Genomic DNA, 23604 nt, shown 5'->3' on the forward strand with positions numbered 1-23604 from the left:
TGAAATTTCACATTTTTTGAAAATTTTGGATTATAATTATTTGAAAAACAATTTTTTTTTTTTTTTGCTAACTTTACTGAAAATTTTGTTGCTTTACGGGTTACCCTTTTAGTTAATGGTTCTTATTTGACAATTTTTTTACCTTTAAGTTTTCCTCTTTGAAATTTGATTTTTTTTAGTCTAATTTTTAAAAACAAAATATTTGTTTTAGTTCTAGTTTTTTTTTTTTGCGTTTTAAATGGGCTTTATGACAAATAATTCAAATATTTCTTAAATGGGCTTTTCTTCTCTAACTCCTTTCTACTTTTTCCCTCCTCCCCCATTCTCTCTCTCTCATTTCAAATTTCTTCCCCCACTTCTTCTCTAACGGCTGCCTCTCTCTCTACTTTCTCTCTCTTCTCCCCTTCTCTCTCTCTCTCATTTCAAATTTCTTCCCCCAACTTATTCTCTAACTACTGCCTCTCTCTCTCTACTTTCTCCCTCCTCTCCCCTTCTCTCACACTTTTCTGCCGTGTTTAGGATATCTTCTTGTCAAATCGAACATTCAACGTATTTGTAATTGTGATTTTGGAATTAATGTTTGGTCAATTTCTTTTCATATCCACATAATCAATGATTTTGAAGTGTTGAAACTTTCTTATTTAAATATTTTAAAGAGCTATGAGTTTTGAGGTGGAAAAGTTGTTCTCTCTGTGTTGTTTTTTCTCCCTGTTTTGTGGGGCTGTTTTGGATATGTTGTTTTTGGTTTTGGTTCTTTGGTGCTTTGTTGTCATTTCCTTTGGTGCTTTTGTTTTCTTCATCTGTTTGTGTTGGAACTCCAGTATGTAGTATTTCAATAGTAAACTTTATTGATGAATAACGATGTAAATCCTTAGTACAATATAAGAATGCAAAGACTCTCCAACTGTTTTAATTTTATTAAAGTACATTATATTCAATCTTCATTTTTCTTGGTTCTTCTGTAAATGATGTTTCTTCTATTATGGATTTGCATTATACAACACTGCCATATTAAGGCATAAAGTTACGAAAATTAGAAACATACCCTTTGTAGGTGAGAATGTTGTATGTATATATATATATATATATATATATATAAATTAGTTATCTTTTTTAGTCCTATATTGTAAAAAAATATGATTGTTTGTTGAAAAAAAAAGGACAAAACAATGGACCAATGGACCGCTAATATGAGTCGGTGAACGAGATAATTAATTCTCTAAATCCATTTAAGCAAAATTAAAAAAAAAAAAATCTAATAAAAACCCTACATGTACAGTCTCTCTCATTTCAAATTTCTTTCTCCTCTTCTCTAACGGCCAAGTCTCCTTCTCCTCCCCCTTCTCTCTTGCTCTCTTGTCTTCTTTGGCCTATCTCTCAACAGAAACCCTATCATACCCATTTTTCGGATCCATCTCCATCTTCTTCTCTTAGTCGCGGATCCAATCTCCATCTTCTTCTCTTAGTCGCGGATCCAATCTCCATCTTCTTCTCTCAGTGCGTCCTTTCCATTTTTTCGTACACTCCATTTTCGAAATCCTATCATACCCATTTCACCCATCCATCTCCATCTTCTTCTCTTAGCGCGTCCTTTCCATTTCTTCTTCTTCTTCTTTTTTTATGCTATCGTAACTGATATTTCTTGTAGTATACAGAAATAAGTACTAAATAAATTATCCCCTAAAAGAAAATTATAAAAAAAGAGGAAAAATATGTCAACCGTTTGTGTTGGAACTTTAGGAATTTTCATAGAACTCAAACCCCTTCCATAGGAATCATCACTTGATGCCTTTGCTTTCTTTGAAGGTCTCTTCCAATGATGATCGCTTCTGCTACTATCATTCTCATCTTTGAGCTCATTGACATCCTTTTGGAGGGTAGAGTTATTGCTCCAACCAAGTGAATCTATTTACCGCCTCAGTTCTCGGATAATTTGGGTTGTGATGGGAGAGGAATGTTGCTACTCACCAAATGGTGTCTATTATCCTCAAAATAGGTTTTGTGCTTCATTGCCCACCATTTTCTATATTATGGCGTCACATGCTTGCAAGGCTCTAACGTATAGGCAAACAAGTATAACTCAGATAAAGTTACACGCCTCGTGCATATCTTTCACTAATAAATGTGTTATTAATTGTTGTAATCACACATATGGTATTATGGCTATATCATTTGGAATATCTTGGTAAAAGACAAATTGTTGTCCAAATCGGTATGGACCATGTGACTTTATAGTCCAAATATTTCCACGACGGGATGATAAGTATCTGAGTGCATACTTACAAGATAGGAAGACTAAATGCAAACGATGAATCATGAGTATTAGTCATGCATAGGTTCTGAAGCTTTGTGTCTCACTGAATTCTTGCATCGTTGTGGATTAGTTCTCGTGCCTCATATTCTCCAAAATAAATAGACTCACCTTTGTCGAAAAAGTTGGTCATCTTGGGACCTCGTACTTCTACTAGAAGAGGGTAATGTGTGCCAAAATAATGGGAACCAAACATGGACATAATGCATGGGAAAGTGAAAGTCCATCCATCCGATTGGATTTGAAGCTTTCGTTGTCAAACCTAACCCATGATATATGTTGGCTAGAACTGGAATGACAAGACTGTAAATAGTTCCATTGGCCAATGAGCTTGCAATCTTGACGAGTCCAAGGCGAAGGAATGATCCCTTTAGCGGAAACACAAAAAGACATAACCAACAAGATAGAAAGATATCTAAATATATGTTTCATCCCTCAAATTGTTCTTTATTATTTGTTCTTCAAATACCATATTTTCTCTGGTGGACCATTGTCGAGACTCAATTCTCGATTCATCAAGATTTTTGGTAGATTTGGAGCATGATGCCTTATTTTGCTTGTATGTAATTGGCTTATCATAGTTTCTAGACCTAAGATACCGAGATGAAATCCAAGAACCAGTAATCACTTGGGAGTCATTCTTGAAAGGTGTCATGCAATCATTCATCTACATGCAAACTATTGAATAATACGCCTGAAAAAGATATTCACCTATTTTCGAAAGAAAGTTCATCTTATCTTGCAAATTGGCTAACTCTTTTTAAGAGAAGAGATGTCTTCCTTGTAGAAATTTCTTTTAATTGGAAAACCCCCGAATGAACACAAGTTCAATAAGGAAATGGATAGTTCACCTGCCATGGTATGAAGAGTAATAGTTGAAGGACACCAGACTTCACAAAATGCTCGAACACATCATTGTTATACGATGGTATGTTTACAAAAGAACCTATCATGACGCCAAATAAACAAGCATCATAGAGAAGTCATCAATTTCGACCAACTGCAAGCTCTAGTCACTTCCAATAACAATCAGTAAAGTTGAATTCTCCTGAGACCTTAGTTACGACACCCTAACGAGTTTGACCTTCAATTATATGATGTTTGAGAGTGAGAACTCGATTGAAATTAGAAGCCTCATCATAGATAGAAGATTGCAAGACCCATGTACTTTCTACCTGAGACAAAGTTATCTCTACTGATAATTTAGGAAGAATCAGGTTGTTGTCTAAGCTTGGCCAATAATTTTTGAAAGGGCTAGCCAATGGTTTCTCTACAGGGAGATTAAGTCCATCTTCTTTTGGTTGATTTTTATTAGTAAGTATCACACGAGAATCATTCTTAAAAAGAAAGATCACAAAAAACGAGTTAGTTTTGATGACATAGTTTAGTAAGAAAAATATATGAAAAGCAAAGTATCATGAAATTCCAGCAGGTTTTGGACTATTTCGAACTCAAGCATATGAATAATACTAAGAGATGTTATTTCCAAAGAATGCATTGATCTTGTGGTGTTACCACCTCAAAACTAAGATACAGCAAGACGTCGAGGAATGGTATGATAGAGTTTCTTAGTTTACATGAACCAAACCAAGATATAGTAAGACGTCGAGAAATGACAAGATAGAGTTGCTTAGTCTACATGAACCAAACCGAGAATGACAAGTAGGTGGTGGACTACATTCTCTAATGGTGTGTTATCGAGAGACACATGGACAACAAATTAGATGATCATATTTTGACACTTGATAGTGGATTTTAAGGATGAACATTTGTTTAACACATATGATTTGTAATGTTTATAATGCAAATAATATTTTAAGAAAAATTTTGAACAAAAACAACAAATGCAAAAACAAAATAAAACAATTAGAAGGATCAAATTGTTGGTTTATCGTTTATATCTATAAATTTAATATTAGATGTAGTTAACTAAAAATTATGTACAAAAAGCGAGTATAGCTCAATTAAGATATAGGTTTGTTCGAAAAAATGAAGTTAGTTTGAATCTCTTTAACCTAGTTACATTGTAATAAAAAAAATTGACTTGAAACATATAATATTCATTTGCATTCTCTTAAATAAATAAATAAATTTGAGAGAGTAAATAAAGCTATTGATCAAATAAATTAACAATATATTCGAAAAAGATATCCAACTTAACAAGCTATTTTTTTCAAAATTAGAAAACTAATATAAAATAGGTTAAATTTTATAAATATAACAAATCAGTACAATATTTACTCAGTACAATATTTACTACTCGTGTAACAAAATGAAAAGTCCATTAAGTTGACAATTTTTTTTTTAATATTTCAGATGTGCGCTTTCTTTTCATCGTTCTTTTTCTCCTCTTCTTTTCTGCGATTTTTTTCTTCTTTTTATCGTCTTTTTCTGCAATTTCTTTTTAAAATATCAACTATTATTTGGTCCAAGATCGTGTACAAAATATAAACGATCTTTTTTTAAAAAAATTCAAATTGTTATTTGGTTGTTCAGAGCATGTGACAAACATAAAATACAGTGAAAAAAATCGTTAAAATATTGAATAGCAAAATCTAAATGATCGTATAAAAAAAAAAATAGCCCAAAGAATCTTTAAGAAAATAATTTAGATTTGACTACTCAAATTTAACGATCGTGTACCAAAAAATTATTAAAAAATCTTTTAGATTTAGATTTGATCATTTAAATTCGAGAAGCCAAATCTAACCAATCAAATCTAAACGTTGATCTAGTAAATAATAACCAAATCTAAATGATCATTTTTCAAATATTAAACGATCGTTTCTCAAATATATTATGACCTGGATGTCAATTAATTAGAGCATTTTTGAAAATTTTAATTTTGGGTCTCCAAACTTTTTTTTCTTTCAAAATGGTTGAGTGTAAATGTTTTGTCACTTTTTTTTATATATTTTTTAAAACACTACAATAAAATATTGTGAGAGTTTGAGGTTTTGAAGCAAAGTGAACTTCAAAACTAAAATGGAACCTCTTCTCATTTTAAATAGGAAAAACAATAAATTTATACCTTTTCTAAAAAAACAAATGAGGTTTAAATCGTTTTATAAAATAATTTAATAATTTCTTTACCATTTTTCATAAACCATGTACATCCAAGTAGAATTGAAACTTTTCGTTCATATCAATTGATGAGTGAATTTTAAAAATGTTCAATAAATTCTTTTAACTTTCATTTTGTGTTTAAAAACTCTTATGAGAAATTTGGAAAATTTGAAAGTTAACTAATTTATTTCATATAAAATAAAAAAGTAAAATAGATACAATAAAAAAAAATTAAGAAATTACATTAAAACACATAATTGGAAGTTGGAGGACCAATTTGATTCCGCTTACGGCTTAATTAGTTACACGGTTCAAAAAGTTAAAAAGTTCTCAGAGACATTTTCACGATAAAAGATGGATTTATATCTTTGGAGTTTGAGTTGTGTCCGTTAAAATTCTAAAATAATATAATAACGTAAACTCTAAAATTTGATAGATATATCAATTTACCAATTTTAGTTAATAAAAATTTTAAAAAAATTAAGTAGACTTGTTTTGAATATGGGTCTTACAAAATAAATGATTAGAAGAGATGCACAAATAATTGGAAAACGAAAAATGTGTGTAAACGTTTAAAAGGATGAAGTTATGAAAGTTGAAAAAGGAAGATAATAGAAAGTGTAAATAATGTAAGATTTAAAGGCATAGGATTTTTTAAAAAGGGGTATAAACTGATGGGTTTGACCCGACCCGAACAGACTAAGCAGCCGACCCGAAAAGCTTCTAATGAACCGGAGAAGTGAAAGATTTGTCATATTGCAATTTCTCAGCTTCCAAACTAAACCTAATCAGAGTTCCTAGTTTCCTCTCAGATTCGTGTTTCAGCTTCCAAAGGTATGAGTTTTTTAGCCCAAGAATTCTTCCCTTGTTTTTAACTTTTTTATTTGTTTCTAAGCTTTTTCTTTATTTTTTTTTATTTTTTATTCTTGTTCGATTTTTATTATCAGATCCAACATTCATCGATCGTGTATGTTTTGTATTTTCCGGTGCTTTTGATTTCTTCTATCATTTGGGATCGTTTGCTCTGAATTTTTCCAAGAAATCGATGGAGTATTATGTTTTTTTTGTTTTACAATATTCATTTCTTTCTTCTACCTCTCAGTAGTCGTTTGTATTTGAGGGTTTTTCCCCTCTTGTTGCATTATATGATCTGATTCTTGTTTTTGATAGACATTCAACTTTCCAATTTTGAAATGGGGGGTTTCCATTTATTTGGAATGGGATCAAGTTTAACGAGTATTATTACGTGGGAACAAATCGTTGGATTGAAAGCAATTGCTTTCCCTTTGGTCAAAATTGCAAGGTTCTCCATATTTCAGAGTATCTTCCTTTTTTAATGTTTCATTTCTGAACCTGAAATCTAATCTCATGGCAACGACGGTCTTAAAAGATTGAGTTTAGCTGGAGACTCGTTAATTACAAATCTCTTTTTTTAAAAAAAAAAAATATATATTTATATATTTTTTCTGCCATTCCTCAAATGAATGCTTGAGTTAAAGGCATGGACATCTCGAATTTGTGGAATAAAGTTCATGGTTTTGGTGTCAGTATTTTTGTACAAACTAAAACAATGACCTTTTTCTTTATTCATATTGATGCTTAATTTGAATTGTTTTTCAGGTTTTCTTGCGTGCTCTTTCCCTCCAAGTCAGTACTCTTTGTTAGCCATGTGAGTATCCCCCTTTTCTTTCCTTTCTGTTTTACCATGTACTATTATCTTCTTGCCTTTTTATTTCTTACACAATGAACTTTTTTATTGTCTGCTACATTACTATAGATTTGTATCCCTGTAGTCAAGTGCTGTTTTGTTAGCGTTTATATTTTTATTTGGTATTCATAAATTTCTAAGCCACTATTCTTCCTTTGTAAGTATAGCTCATTGCTGTCAGAAGAGTTATTAAGGTGGACTGTAAAGCACATACTGGGGCAAACTTTTCTCTGAATATTGATATTTTGAGCAACTATCATGACAAGTATCATCTCTCTGTTAGGATCTTACTTGAACAGGATCTGTTCTATAGGTAGTAAACTATGACCTTGAGTTCTAAGGAGACAAGTATCATCTCCCTGTTGCTGCAATTGAAAAGATGAAATATAAAAGCGCTGATGAATTTTGCACACATTGGAAAGAATCGGTTTGCTGAAGATTTAGTTTCAATGAGACAGTAGATGTGCTAGCATTTAGTAGATGTAGCATTTTGTTCGCTTGGTGATGTGATCAACATTTTTGGAGATTATTAAGGTTTAATAATCAGCAGGATAGTTGCATCATTGCATGTCTTCTCCATACCCTCTATCTTTATCTTTCATAATGTTAAAGATTATTTGTTTTGATGTCAACTTATCTATGTTTCCTTGATTCTTCATAATATGTAGGGCGGATGAAGAGCCTGTTGATCAGAAGAGGTATCTTGAAGAAGCTTGCAAACCCAAGTGTGTGAAACCACTACTTGAATATCAGGTACATTGTGTTTTATTGATACTTTGTTGTGGGGGATTGATGAGTCTTAGTGAAGTTGGATATACTAATTTCTTCAGTTGTTAGACTTGTATTCATTATTCATTCTTTTTTTCATAATTACTCAACTTTAAAAGTCTGGTCTCATGAGTAGGTATGTTTCTATTCTTTTATTTGGTTAGAAATTAATCTGTCACTATGCTAGATTGAAGATTTTGCATCTCTCCAGTGAATGCGTTCATTATAAATGAGTAGATTTTCTTGTAGCTTCAAACTTTTCTTTGTGACAGAACGGGCAGCCACTGGCCCACCATTGACTCAGTCTTATAGGTCTTTCTGGAGAATAACGAAGCTTAGTTACAGGAGTGAGTTTGATATTAGGTACTTTCTGACAAGACTTGGGCTTCGGCTTGTCATGGTGAATACCAAAATACCATCCTTCAAGAGCAGGAACTGATGGATAGAGGGTAAAGAGAGAAAAAAAATGAAAAGGAAGTTAGAATTGGATTTGGCTCCACCTTTGTTTCTGAATTTTCTTTTGGAAAAAACCAATTGATGTCACCTGGTCCTGATCCCGATCAATAAAGCCGCGCCTCCAGGATAAAGTCTTTCTTTGGGCTGTATGATATTTGGAACATTATTTGGATATTGTGGGCATATTAATGATTTAACTAATAAGTGGTCGTAAGTAAATGAACTTAATAATAAAACAAACAGAATGAAGTCGCTCAAATGCTAAGTAGCATCATTTAAATTCTCATTCTTTTAGTAATTCCAACAACATATTTCATCATTCTGTTTCAATTCTGGGTCCTATCTTGCCATTAAAAGTAACAGGAAGAAAGTTGCTAGTGCAACCAGTTTTTTGGTTTTGGATGAGAATCTTTTCACCTGACAAGCTTACTTTTGGTCTCCTTATGTTGGGTTTTCTTTGTATGCTCTTGTATATTCTTTGTTAAGAAGTTGTTAAGAAGCCTAGTTTTTTTGTCCAAAGCTGTTAGTGCAACCTTACGATGAACACAATTTGACCCTGTGCAATTATGGTGAAAGATCCTTGCTTAGCATGGCAATCATTTTGGTCATGGAGGCAACAATAACCTTCCTTAACAAATTGTCTTAGCTCCCTTTCGTGAATTCAAATCAATATTGAGGACAAAGATATCCTTTTGCCAAAGCTTTAGATATCTCATGTTTCACTGATTCTAGTTGATACTGTGCTTTGGGGTTCAAGTTGACTTGGTCATTCGACATCCTTTTATTGTGAGTTTGATGAATCTCAAAACATGTGTTGGACTTCTTTTTCCTAGGATGCTAGACCTTACCAAATTTGGAGAATTGTTTATTTTGACCTTCATATATGACCTGTTTCCCCTAGTTTTTATGTTTTCCTCTGGATTTTGATTTTGAATACCACTTGTAATTACTCTACAGGTTTAATTTTGTGTAATTTCGTGTAACTGGAGTTCTTTTAGTTGAGCTCCCCATTCTTTTTTCCTATGAGTGTTGAGCTTCCGACCATCATTGGTTGATCAGTGGTAAAAAAGGAAAGTCTTTCAGTAACTAATTAAGAGGTTATAGGTTGACCCATTGGAGACACTCTCAACCATCATAGGTTGACCTAGTGGTTCAATTCATGGTGGACACTTAGATAGGAATTAATTTTCTGAGTTTTTTTGAAACCCAAATGATGTAGGGTATGTAGGGTCAAGCGGGTTGTCCCATTAGATTAGTTGAGATGCGCCTAAGCTAACATGGACACTCGAAAGATATCAAAAAAGGAAAGAAAGAAAAAGAAAAGAGAGTTGAGCTCCCAAAAATATGTATTTTCCCTGAAAATTGGCAAAGTTTATTTAGTCTCTCATATGAGTTTCAGATGATGTCGTTGCTAATATTTTAGTTTATTAACCATGTCTGAGCAGATTCAAATTCTATCAATAGTATAAAGATAAGGTAAAAATGATGGTTATTGTCTTTCCATGTCATAGGCATGCGTGAAGAGAATCCAAGGAGATGACAGTGGTCATAAGCATTGCACTGGACAATATTTTGATTACTGGTCTTGCATTGACAAATGTGTAAGTAGCTCTTGGTTCTGTTAGAAACTAAATTGTAGAAAAAGTTGTACACATAAACAAGTTCATTTTAGAAATAAAAACTGAAATAATAACCTTGGAACTAACTTGAAATACACTTTTTTCTTGCAGGTTGCACCAAAACTATTGACGAAACTAAAGTAATGGGAGAGTTGTTAGGGATGTGGGGATCCTATCCTTTTGCTTTTGCAGCATTTTTCTGATTTTTTATGCAATGTCGTTTTGTGAACTTGATTTTTGCATCAACAAAAAATGCCAAGGGCTGTGAAATTTTATAAAAACTGCCAGACCTTTAACCATGGTCAATAAGAAAGGAGATTGGATTCACGTTTGGAGATTTTGAATAACTTCTTCCTTCAATTTTATGGTTGCTTTATATAAACATTAGTGATAGATGAATTCTGGTTTCAGAAAACAAATGTTTAGTAAGGTGTGATCCATTTTTTAGTTTGCTGTTCTTTGATTTATAAAAAATGGCTGTGTTGTTTGAGAATAAGTAGCCGGTTGAGGTTCAATTTGGCAGAAGTAGATCACTTTTTTGGGTCTAATACCTGTCTTCATATCCTAACTTGTATTAAATAACCATGACTGCTGCTCAGATGTCTTGTAAACGATGTGAGCCTTCTTGATTTCTTAAACGTGGTTCCTTCATACTATATTGGTAGGAGATGATGATGTTTCATCTTGTCTGACCCAAGCCTTTCTCAAATAAACCCTTTGCTAAATGAACTGCTTTTTGTTTTTTTTTTTTTTTTTTTTTTTGAACTCGGAAAATTTAACCATCAATATTTGTAATGATCGAACATTGTAGGAGAGACTAAAGTATAGGATTATAGTAACAGTAGCTAGCTAATCTCGTACTTTGTTGCATGATTTTTAAAGATTAATGTTAATTTTATTTCATACATATCTTATTAACTTTTAAATATGGGTTCTAAGGTGTTAAAATTTTAAAATTTGTGTTTAATGGTTCTTATTTTTTCAAAGATTTTTTTTTTTTTTGAAAATCTATTTTATCTTAATTTTATGATCTAAGTGCTAAATTTTGAATTTTAAAACTTTGGATGGTTAGACATTTTGGTTCTGATCTGATGGGTTTGTGTTTGTATGTATCATTCTTGTTTCAAATAATTAAGTCAAAAAACCTCGATCGGTGATCCAATCCAACAAGTTTATATCCATAAATGGATTTGCTAGTTTTGACCATTAACTTTTAATATTAATTTTGAGTATGTGTTAATAATTTATAGGAACAAAATTGAATTTTATTTAAACGTGAAACAAAAAATATTGGATCTATATCTATTATTCTAAGTTATTAGGAAATAAAATATTAGTTAAGTCGTCTATGTAAAATTTCACATCAAAACTCGTCGTCTAGGAAATAAAAACAACTCTTTTTGCCATTGTATTATTTTTCATCCCAATAATTAATTGCTTCTTGATATATATTAATTTTGTTCCCACCATATTTGTGTATCATATGTTAGCTCATAGTTTATATTATTCGTTTTATCTAATCTCTGTTACTCAAATAGAAAACTTTAGCTCATATTTGTCCTAAAGAAATTTACATCTAAATTACAATATGGACATGATTTTCTATGATTAGTCTATACCAAGTAGTGTAACCTAAATAAGAAGTTTGAGTCTATATCGATGTGCATTACATCCAGTTCAAAAGTTCAATTTTTCATTATGTTTCTTGTTGTTGTAGTAAATAGAACTTTTCAACCAAAAATTAGGATAAAATGTCTAAAATAATTATAGCAAATCAAATTGAAACTAAAACCATGAAATCTCATTTGTAATTTTAATTAGCTTTCTTATATTGATTAGGACAAAAAAAACTTTCACATCCCAGATTCCTATTTCCATTCCGTACGTGAAATAACACAAATTACCAAAATAATATTTATTCTTTCTTTGTGTGAATTCTTACAAAATTCTTATCAGAAAATCAAATCATGGAAAGAAAGAGACTACAAGTATAAATACAAATTTGGATCAAACGTAACAGAGAGTAGAAAGAAAAGAAAATTAAAATCTTAACCATTTCATAAACATGAACCCTAACTTGAATCTCCCTCAAAAAATGGCAAATCTTCACCGGTTAAAAACATCTCAATTACCATTTGATTTTGAGGAGAGGGATTCAACAACCCATTTCTTGTTTCCACTATCACTATCGCTGCCACCACCGCCTTTACCATCTGTGACCGTCTCTCCCGTCATCGATGTCGTCATGTGTTCATTCTCTTTGTTAATGAGCGAAGAAATAGCGGCCGCAACGGCAACTCGAAACTTAGGGTCAGAAGCAATGGCAGACACGGCATCGGGCGTGAACGGTGGTGGCTTATTATCATCGGTCGGTTTCCACGTGCGACGGTCGAGAGGACCAACAAGATGATTAGGTTGAAAGTTGGAATGGTAAAAGGAATGGGGGAAGTGGGAGGTTGAGGAGGTGGGGAATAATGGGGTGAAAAGATGGTTAGTAGGGTTTTGAGTTTGGAGGAAAGAAGGAGAAGAAGAGTTAAGAATATTAGGGTTTAGATGAAGAGAATTAGAAAGATTGGTATTATTAGTATTAGATGAGTCTAAGAGCATAAAGGAAGCAGAAGCTGCTGAAGCTGTGGAAGCCATGGCTGTTGCTCCAACAGGGAGAGGATGATTATGTGTTCCTTCGTATGTTGTTATTAGAATTGACATGTCTTCTAAGCATCTTTGTACCTAAACAGTAAATATGGTAATAAAGCTTTAATCTTTACTCCTCCAACCATTACAATATATATATTCTAATTCCAAAAATGCAATCTTTTACTTCTCTTAACATGAAAAATCATACATATGTTTTTCTTTAAAAAAATATAATGAATAAAGTTCAATTTTATTTTTACAATTGCTTAAGAAATCATATGAAACACAAAATTAAAAATAAAACTTAATTTATGGAATTGATCAAGTAAGCGAGATACCCACTAAAATTAAATTAAAGAACTAAACTTATAATTTAACTCTTGAAAAAGAGAAAAATACCTGTTTTCTAACTGGGCAACCCGGTGCAACAGTGCAACGATAATATGCTCGAGGGCATGGATTTCCCTTTGCAATTTTTTGACCATATTTTCTCCATTGGCAACCATCATTCATCTACAGCAATATAATATTATTAATTGTTAACATAAGATACTAACATGAGTATAGTTCAAATAGCATAACACATATATTTTGAACGAAGAGGTTAGAATGTACGATGTCGTATTAACAAGGAAAAAGAAACTTACAGTAGCAGATTCACATCTTGCTCTTACAGAAACCCTAGCTTTTCTGTTTTGTGGGGGTGCCATTGCTTGCAATTCAGGCCTTTGTGGTTTGTTTTGGATTGAATTGAAATTTGACATTATTATTGAATTTTCCTTGTTCTTAATTTCTCTTCTTTCTTCTTCTATTAATAATTCCCTATCATTATCTTCTTGTTCCAAATCATCATTACTGTTTTTTGTATGGAGCCCTAATGATAACCCCAGTTCACTCTCCCTCATTTCGTCTTCCTTCGATGCCGACCCAACTCGTCTCTTCTTCTTTGCCATTTCTCCGAGTTCGAGGTCGTGTTTTGTTAGTTCTTCGTGCCTTTTGTTCTCATTTCCATGGAATGATAGGAAGTTATGATCACACTCCTGTGTGTATATATATCAAAAGAGAGAACCAAATTAATTATATATATGTATAGCTAATTGTGTAATTGGGACAAAATTAATATCTTTTAATTTTCTGGATTAACTTTCTTGATCAATTTTGGAAACAATTTGATAAATACCATAATCCTTATAAACTTAATTTTTAAAAATAAAAATCAACAAAAAACGAAAAAAGAAAAAAATGGGTTTACTATTCATTTAGTTTTTTGTTTCAAAAAGTTAAATCTATGACAAATGCAACTTTTCACTCCTAAATTTCTTGATTTATTTATCTACTAGTTTTCATCCATATTTTAAAAAGCCAATCCATGTTTTGGAAACTAAAAACAAAAGTAATTCTAAAAAAGAGTTTTTGTTTTTAAAGTTTGGTTAAAAAATTAAACCAACCCATTTTACTCAAGAAAGTTGTAATGTTTTGTAAAAAAAATTAAATGAACTAAATTATTATTAGTAGTAGTAGTGTGTGACAGTTAATTTTAGATGTATAAGAAAAATACAAAATTAGGTAATTAATAATATATTTAAGGAAGGGAAAATTTGTGAGAGTGAGAAGCAAATTAGGGGGTCAATATTAGCACAAAATCCAATGAGTAGATTATTATAAAAATGAACTGAGCTGAAAGGAAATTAATGTTGGCAGAAAATTGAACATACATTATATATAGACCTCATCATACTTCTTTATTCATTTAAATTCTTCACTAACACCAAAAAAAATACCTTACTTTAAAGGCTACCTTTTTTGTGTGTTTAATTGCTTTTCTTTATTTAATTATACATAAACCACTCTTAATTAACTTTGGTTCACTTAATTTACTTTTGTTTACTATTCACTTTCAATTTTTTTTTAATATTTTCTAATCATTTTAGTCAAAGTGGATTTTTTTTAAGATTTGGATGAAAAAAAAGTAAATTACTAGTAGATGTAGCATAATTCAAAAGATTTTTGTAACAAAAATTTATATCAAGTTCTCAAAATTTGTTACGGATATGATAAGTTATTCTTTATATATCTTAATAGTTATATTCGATAATCACATACATATAGTATCAATACTGAAGGAGAAGAATAAGAATAGAGTAATTAAGAAAAGGTTAAAAGATATAAAACAATCATAAAATTAATAAAAAGGGGTTACCAGCTTGTTGTTGAGGTTATTGTTTTGTTGAAAGAAACCAATTTTCATTTCAAGATCATAATAATCTTTCATTGTCTGTTCCACAGCTTTTCTCAACGCCTTATTCTCTTCTTTGATTCGATCCATTTCCATTTGTAACTCTGAAATCTAACCCCCCCAAAACACCAAATATTAATATGAACATCATATATATATATATATATATATTTGTGATAAAAGAGATATATCAAGGAATTTTAATGCAATTAATTACCTCTCCTACATTAGTATTGTTATGTGGCAAAAACACTTTTAAGCCAGAAGTAGTCGAAGGAACAACGTGATGATCAATATCAATTTCTTCTTCTTCTTCTTCTTCTTCTTCTTCTTCTTCCTCTCCTTCTCCTTCTCCTTCTTCTTCACGATCATGATCATCTTGACGTTGTTGTTGATCATTCTTTTGGTGTTTGATCAAATGATGATGATGATGCTCTTCCTTGTGATGATCTATTTTGAGTGATAGATCAATCTCCATAAGAATTTTCTTCTTTCTCTCTTTTTCACTGTTGAGATTATGGAAAGATTTTAATCATATCAAAAACTCTCTCTCTCTCTCTCTCTCTTTTCTCTTTATTTGTGTTTTTTGTTTGGTTATTAATACAAATTTTGAGGCACCAAAGTCAATTCTCTCGTCTCAATGGAAGAATTATTATTATTACACACACACACAAGCCTGCCCTTGCATCTTGGCTTTGACTTTAATGGGGTCCCCCTTTATTATTAATTAACCCTCAATTCAATCACCCCCTTCATTTTAATTCTCTTTAAAACCCCCCAAACCCTAAACTCCATCTTTATTTTTATATTATACATCAATCGAGAATGTGTTTACCCTCTACCCACTTAATTAATTAGTTGTACGAGCAAGACACATGTTCATATGTTTATAATTTTTAGTACAACAATTTTAGGAATGAGAATTAAATCTCTAACTTTTGAAGAGAAAAAATCATATCGATTATTTGTTGAAATACATTCACTTTGAACTCTCAATAATGTTTTATTAGAAGATGCAATATCATTATACTTCTTGTCGCTTGCACGATTATTAGGGATAACTATGTTGGACAGTTTGTTATAATATTAGGAGAATATTTTGCATTTCATCTCAAAATCAATTGATATATATACGTCCTACTAGTTGCATTAGCAAGAGAGTAGGCTCTTAAGTTCTTTCATTCATGAATGAGCTAGGTCTCACAAGTTTACATTTCGTAATTAAACTTATACATCTCACAAATATGGTGAGTTCTTTATGCATTATCTTTCTCAAGTTAGGGCCTCTCTTCCTTAGATTTATAATTCCTGCAACATATAATTCTTCAGTATTTATTTGGGTTTGATGGCTATAATAACATATTACAAATACACAAGATTTCATATGTTCTAAAACTAATCACTAATATAGGAAAGAAAAATCTATCGTAGTTTATTAAACTGTGAGGTCCGTAGCTATGATACCACATCAAATAAATACAAATATAGACTTTATATTAAAACCAAATGACAGTATAGAAAAAAAGTATATATTTTATTAAAATTGTGAAGTCTCTCAATCTCTTTCCATGTGAAATCTTATTCGGGCGAATAATGTGATAGCTACGTTGAGTATGTTTTTACCCTCGAGTGAAAAATCGGATTTAACCATAAGTATGTGATAAAATTCAATTTTGATTGAATGCCTTTTTTCAACTATGTGATTATTAAGAGAAACTTTAGCAGCCGTATTTAGCCTAACTTTTAATTAATTAAAGACAGCCACATCAATTTATTATAGCTAATTATCGTAGCCTCTTTAGTTGGGCCATTAAACACATCTTGTGAAGGCACAAATAATTCTGAAGGCTTAATTGGTTCTTAACTAGTTAAGTTTGTTTTTCTTTAAATAAAAAACAGAATTAAGGAAAATTATCCTTTCACATCTTAAATTTTTTACTACAATTCTAAACAAAAACACTCAAAAGAATTTTTGTTATGATAATGGAGAAATCACACAAATAGCAAATAAAAATAAATTGATTTTTGAAATGATAATTAGTATTTTGATTTCGACTTAAATTCATGTTTTGATCCTATATATCAAATTTAATATCATAACAAAATATTATTGTAATGAAATTCTTGAATGTAAGGTGTGTGTTGTGTTAACTAATGGTTTTGGTTAAAGGGTGTTTGAATTGAACCCTAGCATATATAGGTTATTTATTGAATTATGTATGTGTGATTAAAATTTATAATTAGCTGTTGCATCACTGTCCTTATTTATGGTGTTTGGACTTAGAGATTAAAGAAATATAAAATGAAATGAGTTTGTTTTCTAAAATATATATAAAAGAGAATGCAAACTCAACATATCATCAAACTCATTAATTAAATAATGAGTGTTTAACGAAATCCCATGAGAAAGAGAAACCTTGGGATCCGATCTTGAAATGGTCAACTCGAAGACCTCATAACTCTACACCCATGTTTCTCTATTTTTCTTTTTCTTTTTCTTTATATATATATATAGAAATTATTATAAAACTTTGTAACTTTTCAACTACAAATTTTGCCAAAGTATGATTTAAGAACAAATAATTACTATTTATGCTAATATACTAATAACCAGTATATCTTTTTTTTGAGTGATTTAATTATAACTTATAAGAGAGCTCCCAACTTGAGTGATTTGCCTTGAAGAATTACTATGATGAGAGATTTTTAACTTTCAAAAATATTTTATTCTAAAAATTTTAAAAAGTTTGATACGTGACAACTATTTGTAATGTCGATTATTACACAAAAATGATTGAAGTTAGGAATGTACCTAAGTATTTTTCTTTTGAGCGAAACACAAAAACCAAACTGAAAAAAACATACGATTGATTCTTCGATTTAGTTTTTAATAATCTTAATAACAAGCAAAAGTAAAGATACATTTAATTTTTTTTGAAATAATCAACAATAATAATAATCTAAAAGATGGACTAAAATTGAATGAATGAAAATACTAAGACAAAAGTTGGTATTAAACTTTTTTTTTTAGCAATATATCATTCTCCAAAAGATAATTTTTGTCATGTTATTAAGAAATTGTTTCTTTAAGTTAAGTTATTTTATTTTATTTATTAGGGTTCTAAAAAGCTACTATATATGGATAAGTTTAGAAGCTACCTTTTAAAATAAAATTTGAATAGAGAGAGAATGAAAACAAACAATAATAGTTAATAAGAAAATGGTTAATTGATTTATGAATATTAATATAATGTCTACCATCATTCACGTTACCAATGGGAAATAATACTAAAATATAGATGACATATGTCATAGTGAAATATGAATTTTGTTGTTAATAATTTCATCCCTTTCTTTCGCATAAAGTACAAAATTAATTAAATAATGTCATATGAATATATTAGCTATATGGTTTTACATATGGAAGCATTGATTTCTAGATCTATGGAATATTAAACAATAATTATGTGAACTCTATTCCATTATTTTAAGAGTCAAAAGCCAATTGTTATTATTGCATAACCTATATGGTATTTTATAATTGAAGAAGGATTTTCCCCCTTATTTAAGATCATTTTTCAAAGGATAACATGTAGCATAGAGTATTATATTAAATTATACTCTTACTTAGTTTATATTTTCTAAATATAATATTGTTTTTTGAAACTTTGAGTAGATGATCTTTTGGAATGTTAATGATAAAATGCAAAGAGAAACAGAATTAGGATAGGTAAAGATGATAATGGCATATATAGGTAATTTAAAAAGAAAAGAAATACTACTTTTAGTGTTGGTATAGTTAATTTAGAGAAATAATTGTGTTAGTTTGTTTGAAAGATTTAACTTTTTAAAGGTTTAGTAAAATAGTTATTTTAAGTATTATTGTTCATACATCTCAATTTACTAGTTCTTAGTGGAGTTCAAATCCAATTTTTAGTCGTTAAATATTTATTTATACTATGTGAATTTTCATTAAAAAAAAGTATTGTAATTTTTATTGTTACAATTTTTATATTATGTATTGGACATTATTTATACAGCATCACACATGTAGATCAGTTGTATATATATATATATGCTATATATTAAGTGGCATATAAATGAAGTCTAATATTTGGTACATCAAAATAGAGTGTGGACTAAAAGTCTATAAAAGATATTAAATGTAAAATGAAAACTTAGTTAATAGCAAGAACTAGATTACAGTTTTACTTTATTCTAATTACAACTTATTATAATAATAATAAAAAGAAAAACATTCCATTTTAATTATATATATATATAAGTTAAGGACCTTAAACATAATCATTTTCGTCCTCTTAACAAAATTTTAACTAATTTTTTTAAAAGAAAATAATAAAGTTCTATTCAATGATCATTTCATTTTTGAATTTAAAGTTTACTTTTTTTTTTTGTTTTTTTTTTTTTTTAAAAGGAATCCATTATTTATAATAACAAGTTCTTTTATGTTTTGATTTTTTTTTACAATGATTTTGTCTTCCATTTTTATTTCTATTTGATCATATGCTTGTTTTCTTTAAAATATATTTGAATTCTTAATCAAATCTCAGAAATAATATATATATATATATATATATATATATATATATATATATATTTTTGTAGTTTTTTTTAATGTGGCTTCACTTGAATTTTGAAAAACCAAAATGGTAATTTGAACGGTAGATTTTCTAAAATTAATTAAGTTTATGTAAAATCTATATGTGGAGTTACTTTTATCTTATTATTTACTTTCAAACAATGTTTTCAAATTCCATATTCCATGCCAAGTTTTAAAACTTAACTTGGATAACAATTCAAATTTATTGTTACCTCTGAAGAAATAAAGACTATTATTACCAACCATTTTTTTTTTAAAAATATCCAATAGTTTTCAATTGGAGTCTAAATAATTTCGAAATAGAGTCTAAGTGACACGTTAGGCAAAAATTCGAGAATTTACAAAAAATTTAGAATTGGTTAAGGAAATGATCAACATGAATGACATAATTTAGTGATTATTGAAGCATTTACTTTTTATAAAACAAAATGTTAAATTGCATCATTTCGATCATCCTCAACCTCTCTCAACAAGATGTAATGACACGGAGATCTATTGAACACTAACTTAATGTCTTTTTGGCCAACTGTAGTTTCCTTAAACATATATAGTTGCTTAGGAGTTAACTTAATTTTACTATTGGAGACAGTCTTGGCTAAATGAGAACATGTCGTATTTGCAAGAAAAAAATTTTATGTACAAATTTTGATGACTACAGGCATCTGCCAAACAGAAAACACATATAACAGGAAAAAAAAAGAAGTAATTTGTCTAAAAATTTGGGGCTATATATCTCAATCTAATCTCAGCCGAGAACAACATAAATCATGAAGAACTCAGGTCATTTACACCAGGACGCCACAAGAGTAGGTTCTAATTAATGCATTCTATATGAAAAATCTTGGGCTAAATCTATTCCAAGAGCCAACACCTAATGTATACAAAAAATACAAATATGGGTCAATCTAGAGGCTCATTCAACAAATTTCGAGACAATTTCATCCAATCTCAATCGAACCTACGTGAAATTAAAGACAAGATATGCAAATATATATCAACTACTTTTAAAGCAAGTCTTGAACTCTAGTTGAAAGAAGGGCTAACAAACATAGTTACCACTAAACTACCTAATAATATTAAGCATTAATTAGTTTTGTTTATACATATTATATGAAGACAATAAAGTTGAGGGGAGGCTCAAGCCCCCTGAGCCTATACTAAATCCGCCCGTGAGAGAGAGCCTACATTTTGAATTTGAAACGATTATATTAAATTTTAGTAACAATAATCTTAGTCGAGATATCCCAAGAAAAAACACTACAACGAGTTTAATTTCAAACACAAAAAATGTACTATTTTTGAAACGTAAAATCGAAAACGCATGGTTGGAGACAATTTCCCATAAAAGTTTCACTAAAAAAAAAAAGTAGTAATCAATTATTGCAACAAGTTGCAAAAATGAAGGTTAAGGATATTTAAGAAACGTAGAGTATACATAAAGTCCATAGTTTTAAATGTTATTAAAAGAATAAATGGATAATGTATTTAAACATTATATATAGAAATTACATTAGCAATAAAATAACACCTTTATATAAATCTACCTCCAAAATTAGGGATGGATGGATTGATAGGACGTAGAGTTTTTAAAGACATATATTTTCCTTTGCACGGGTTGAACTTCAAAAATCACACTTATCTTCAACACATATTTTAGTAATCAAATCAAATCAAATACAAAATATATATATTAATCACAATTGACAAGCTCCATTTTTTCTATTCTTCATATTCAACAACTTCAACCTATCAATATTATTTCACTTATGTATAGCCTTGTACGCAACAAAAACCATTCTTACAACCATTTCTGGACTTATTCAACAAACACTTCAACACATATCTATCTCTATTGTTTTCTTTTTTCTTAATACTCACTCTCTTCTAATTTCCATCATTTCTTTTATAAAAAAATCCTACAACGGTACATGTGTTAGTTGAACGGCGCTCATAAACCTCTAAATTATGTGTACGTAAGAATACTTTTAAATTCATAATCTATAATCTAAGTCTCTCTTGTTTGTTTGTATTCGTATCTTACTAATTTTAGGATCATATTCATTGCAAACTTGAGCATGGACCTCTATCATAAAAACCTTAAAAATTTTGGTCCACTTATAAGACTTTTACCCTTCCATTTAAGTCTATTAATTTCTATTTTGTTCAATGTTTTTCTTATGTGTTATAGTCAAAATACTTTGTTATCCCTTTTTCTTAGAAAAAAAAAATTAGAAGATTGTTGATATAAAATTCTTTCAAAATTGTATTTAATTAAGAAACTATGATTAATTTATGGGTGATGTATTATGTAATTAAAGTAGCTGACATGATCATTTAGTATTGTTGATATTGTTTATAAATAGTTTGAAACCAACAATTAAATTTATGTTTACTTTCCACAACAAAATTCATAATCACTTTAATTTATTTAATTTATTTTCTTGACTTTTAAGATAGATGAGTATATTTTTTTTCCTCCATTTTTTTTTTTTAAAAAATAGATTCCTTTAGATCATTATTTAGCAAATCTTAAAATTGTAGACCGTAGTTAATTAGCTGATATATTCTTTTAGGTTATATCAAAACTATATATTTTGAAATTTTTCTATGAGGTTTAATTTTAATTTTAGTATGAATTAATAATAATTTGTAATAATTAGGGTACTGTATACCTTATATATACTAACCCTATTGGCTAAGTTGAGATGACTTAACCATCTACTAGGCCTTTGTCACTAGTAATTCAAGGGAAAAGCCCTAACTTCTTCTAAGCATATGGTTTATTAAGAAAAAATAACTTCAATTTTACTTTTTCTTAAAGTAAATTATTTACACACCCACCAAATCAAATCATTGATGCAGTGTATATAAAACTATCATACACCAAAAATAGCTCAACGAATAAGATTTGAATTACCATTTTGGAGATTATATTGATGGTACGAAATCTTAGTTCACAATTATTAAAAATATAGTACAAAATGCAAGAAAGATAAGTACTTTTCATGTAAGATGAACTCTTGAAATTCAGCAACTAAAACTTAAAAGGTAAAACTTCTTAACTTCAATTGACATGTAAGAGCTAACAATTATTAGGTAAGCAAATACATAACTATGTGGGTTTAAAGATGTTATTGATGTTGTGGTGGGTGAAATTTTGAACCCAAGTTGTGAAATGAAATTAAAAGTAGCTACGAAATATCTTCCATTAATTATTAGGTCGATGAAATCTAATACGAAAAAAAAAGAAAAACTAGTTCAATACTTTTATAGAGACATTCTTTATGAATACTAAAGAGCCAAATCTCGTCTCACTATTCATTATAAAACCCTAAAATTTACTGTTAAGATATTTAACTCCAAGTGTTGGGCCTATGTGACAAATAATATCTTCTCCAAAATTTAAATTTTATGTCAATTGCCATTGGGGCACAAATATTAGATGAGATTACATATATATATATATATATATATATATTCTCAATTTGTGCATATACATATGTGTATTGAAATAGATGTGCATATTGAACGAGTCACACATTACTACATATATAATTGGCTGAAGTGTGAATTGGATGAGAGAATAATGATATTTTGTTCTAAAGTTTAAAGATAAATGAATGTTACCAACAGAAAATAATAATAATAATAATAATAATAATAAAACACAAAACAACCTTTAAATATACTTTTTTGGGAAAACTTATCAGTTTTTTCTAAAAAAAAAAAAAAAAAACTATTGGCATAACAAAGGTCTATAGGTTCCCATGTTGAACATCTAGATCAACTAGGTTAATGTGTTTGCACCCTCACCACATACGTCCTCATCTTAGTAGCAAATATCATGCCATAGAAATAGACAATTAAGCACACATCATAATCAATTAAACTTCAAAACTTTCATAAGCAAATGAATCTCTCAATAAAAAGATTTTGTCTTCAAAAATTATGCATACATCAATTATAAATCATTCATTTGAACAAAAATAACAATAATGTAAAAAGTAAACGTTTAGATGATTTCAAATGTAATCTTGATAAAATTGATTTTCGTTATTAGATTAGGGTTTAAAATTCTTTATTAGTGTAATTTTAGAGATTTGGTAATTTATAAAGATTCAAAGAATCAGACGATCATAAAATATTGATTAATAAGTAAGCTGAATGGTTTAGAAACAAAGA

At 29.5% G+C, this 23604-nt stretch overlaps 2 protein-coding genes across 3 annotated transcripts; one reads left to right on the plus strand and one right to left on the minus strand.

Moving 5' to 3' along the window:
* The first annotated feature begins 6072 nt into the window (after positions 1 to 6072).
* LOC101215359 (cytochrome b-c1 complex subunit 6) lies at positions 6073 to 10275 on the plus strand. The gene is made up of 5 exons (XM_004140641.3): positions 6073 to 6211; positions 6998 to 7046; positions 7754 to 7838; positions 9821 to 9910; positions 10040 to 10275. Coding segments are annotated over exons 2-5 (210 nt in total). The 5' UTR covers positions 6073 to 6211; positions 6998 to 7044; the 3' UTR covers positions 10073 to 10275.
* A 1544-nt stretch (positions 10276 to 11819) lies between these two features.
* Positions 11820 to 15386, minus strand: WRKY19 (WRKY protein). Of its 2 annotated transcripts, XM_011651926.2 has the most exons (5): positions 15019 to 15386; positions 14766 to 14912; positions 13213 to 13605; positions 12965 to 13078; positions 11820 to 12658 (listed from the first exon to the last, which is right to left on the minus strand). In XM_011651926.2, the coding sequence occupies exons 1-5, from the start codon at positions 15277 to 15279 to the stop codon at positions 12053 to 12055; spliced, it is 1521 nt and encodes a 506-aa protein (XP_011650228.2). In that variant the 5' UTR covers positions 15280 to 15386; the 3' UTR covers positions 11820 to 12052. The 2 variants fall into 2 exon arrangements, with proteins under 2 accessions (XP_011650228.2, NP_001267666.1); NM_001280737.1 differs by lacking the exons at positions 14766 to 14912; positions 15019 to 15386 and having other exon boundaries at positions 12053 to 12658; positions 13213 to 13518.
* Between the last annotated feature and the right edge of the window lie 8218 nt (positions 15387 to 23604).

The sequence above is a fragment of the Cucumis sativus genome, chromosome 3 (assembly GCF_000004075.3).
Source record: "Cucumis sativus cultivar 9930 chromosome 3, Cucumber_9930_V3, whole genome shotgun sequence".
NCBI classification, from domain to species: Eukaryota; Viridiplantae; Streptophyta; class Magnoliopsida; order Cucurbitales; family Cucurbitaceae; genus Cucumis; species Cucumis sativus.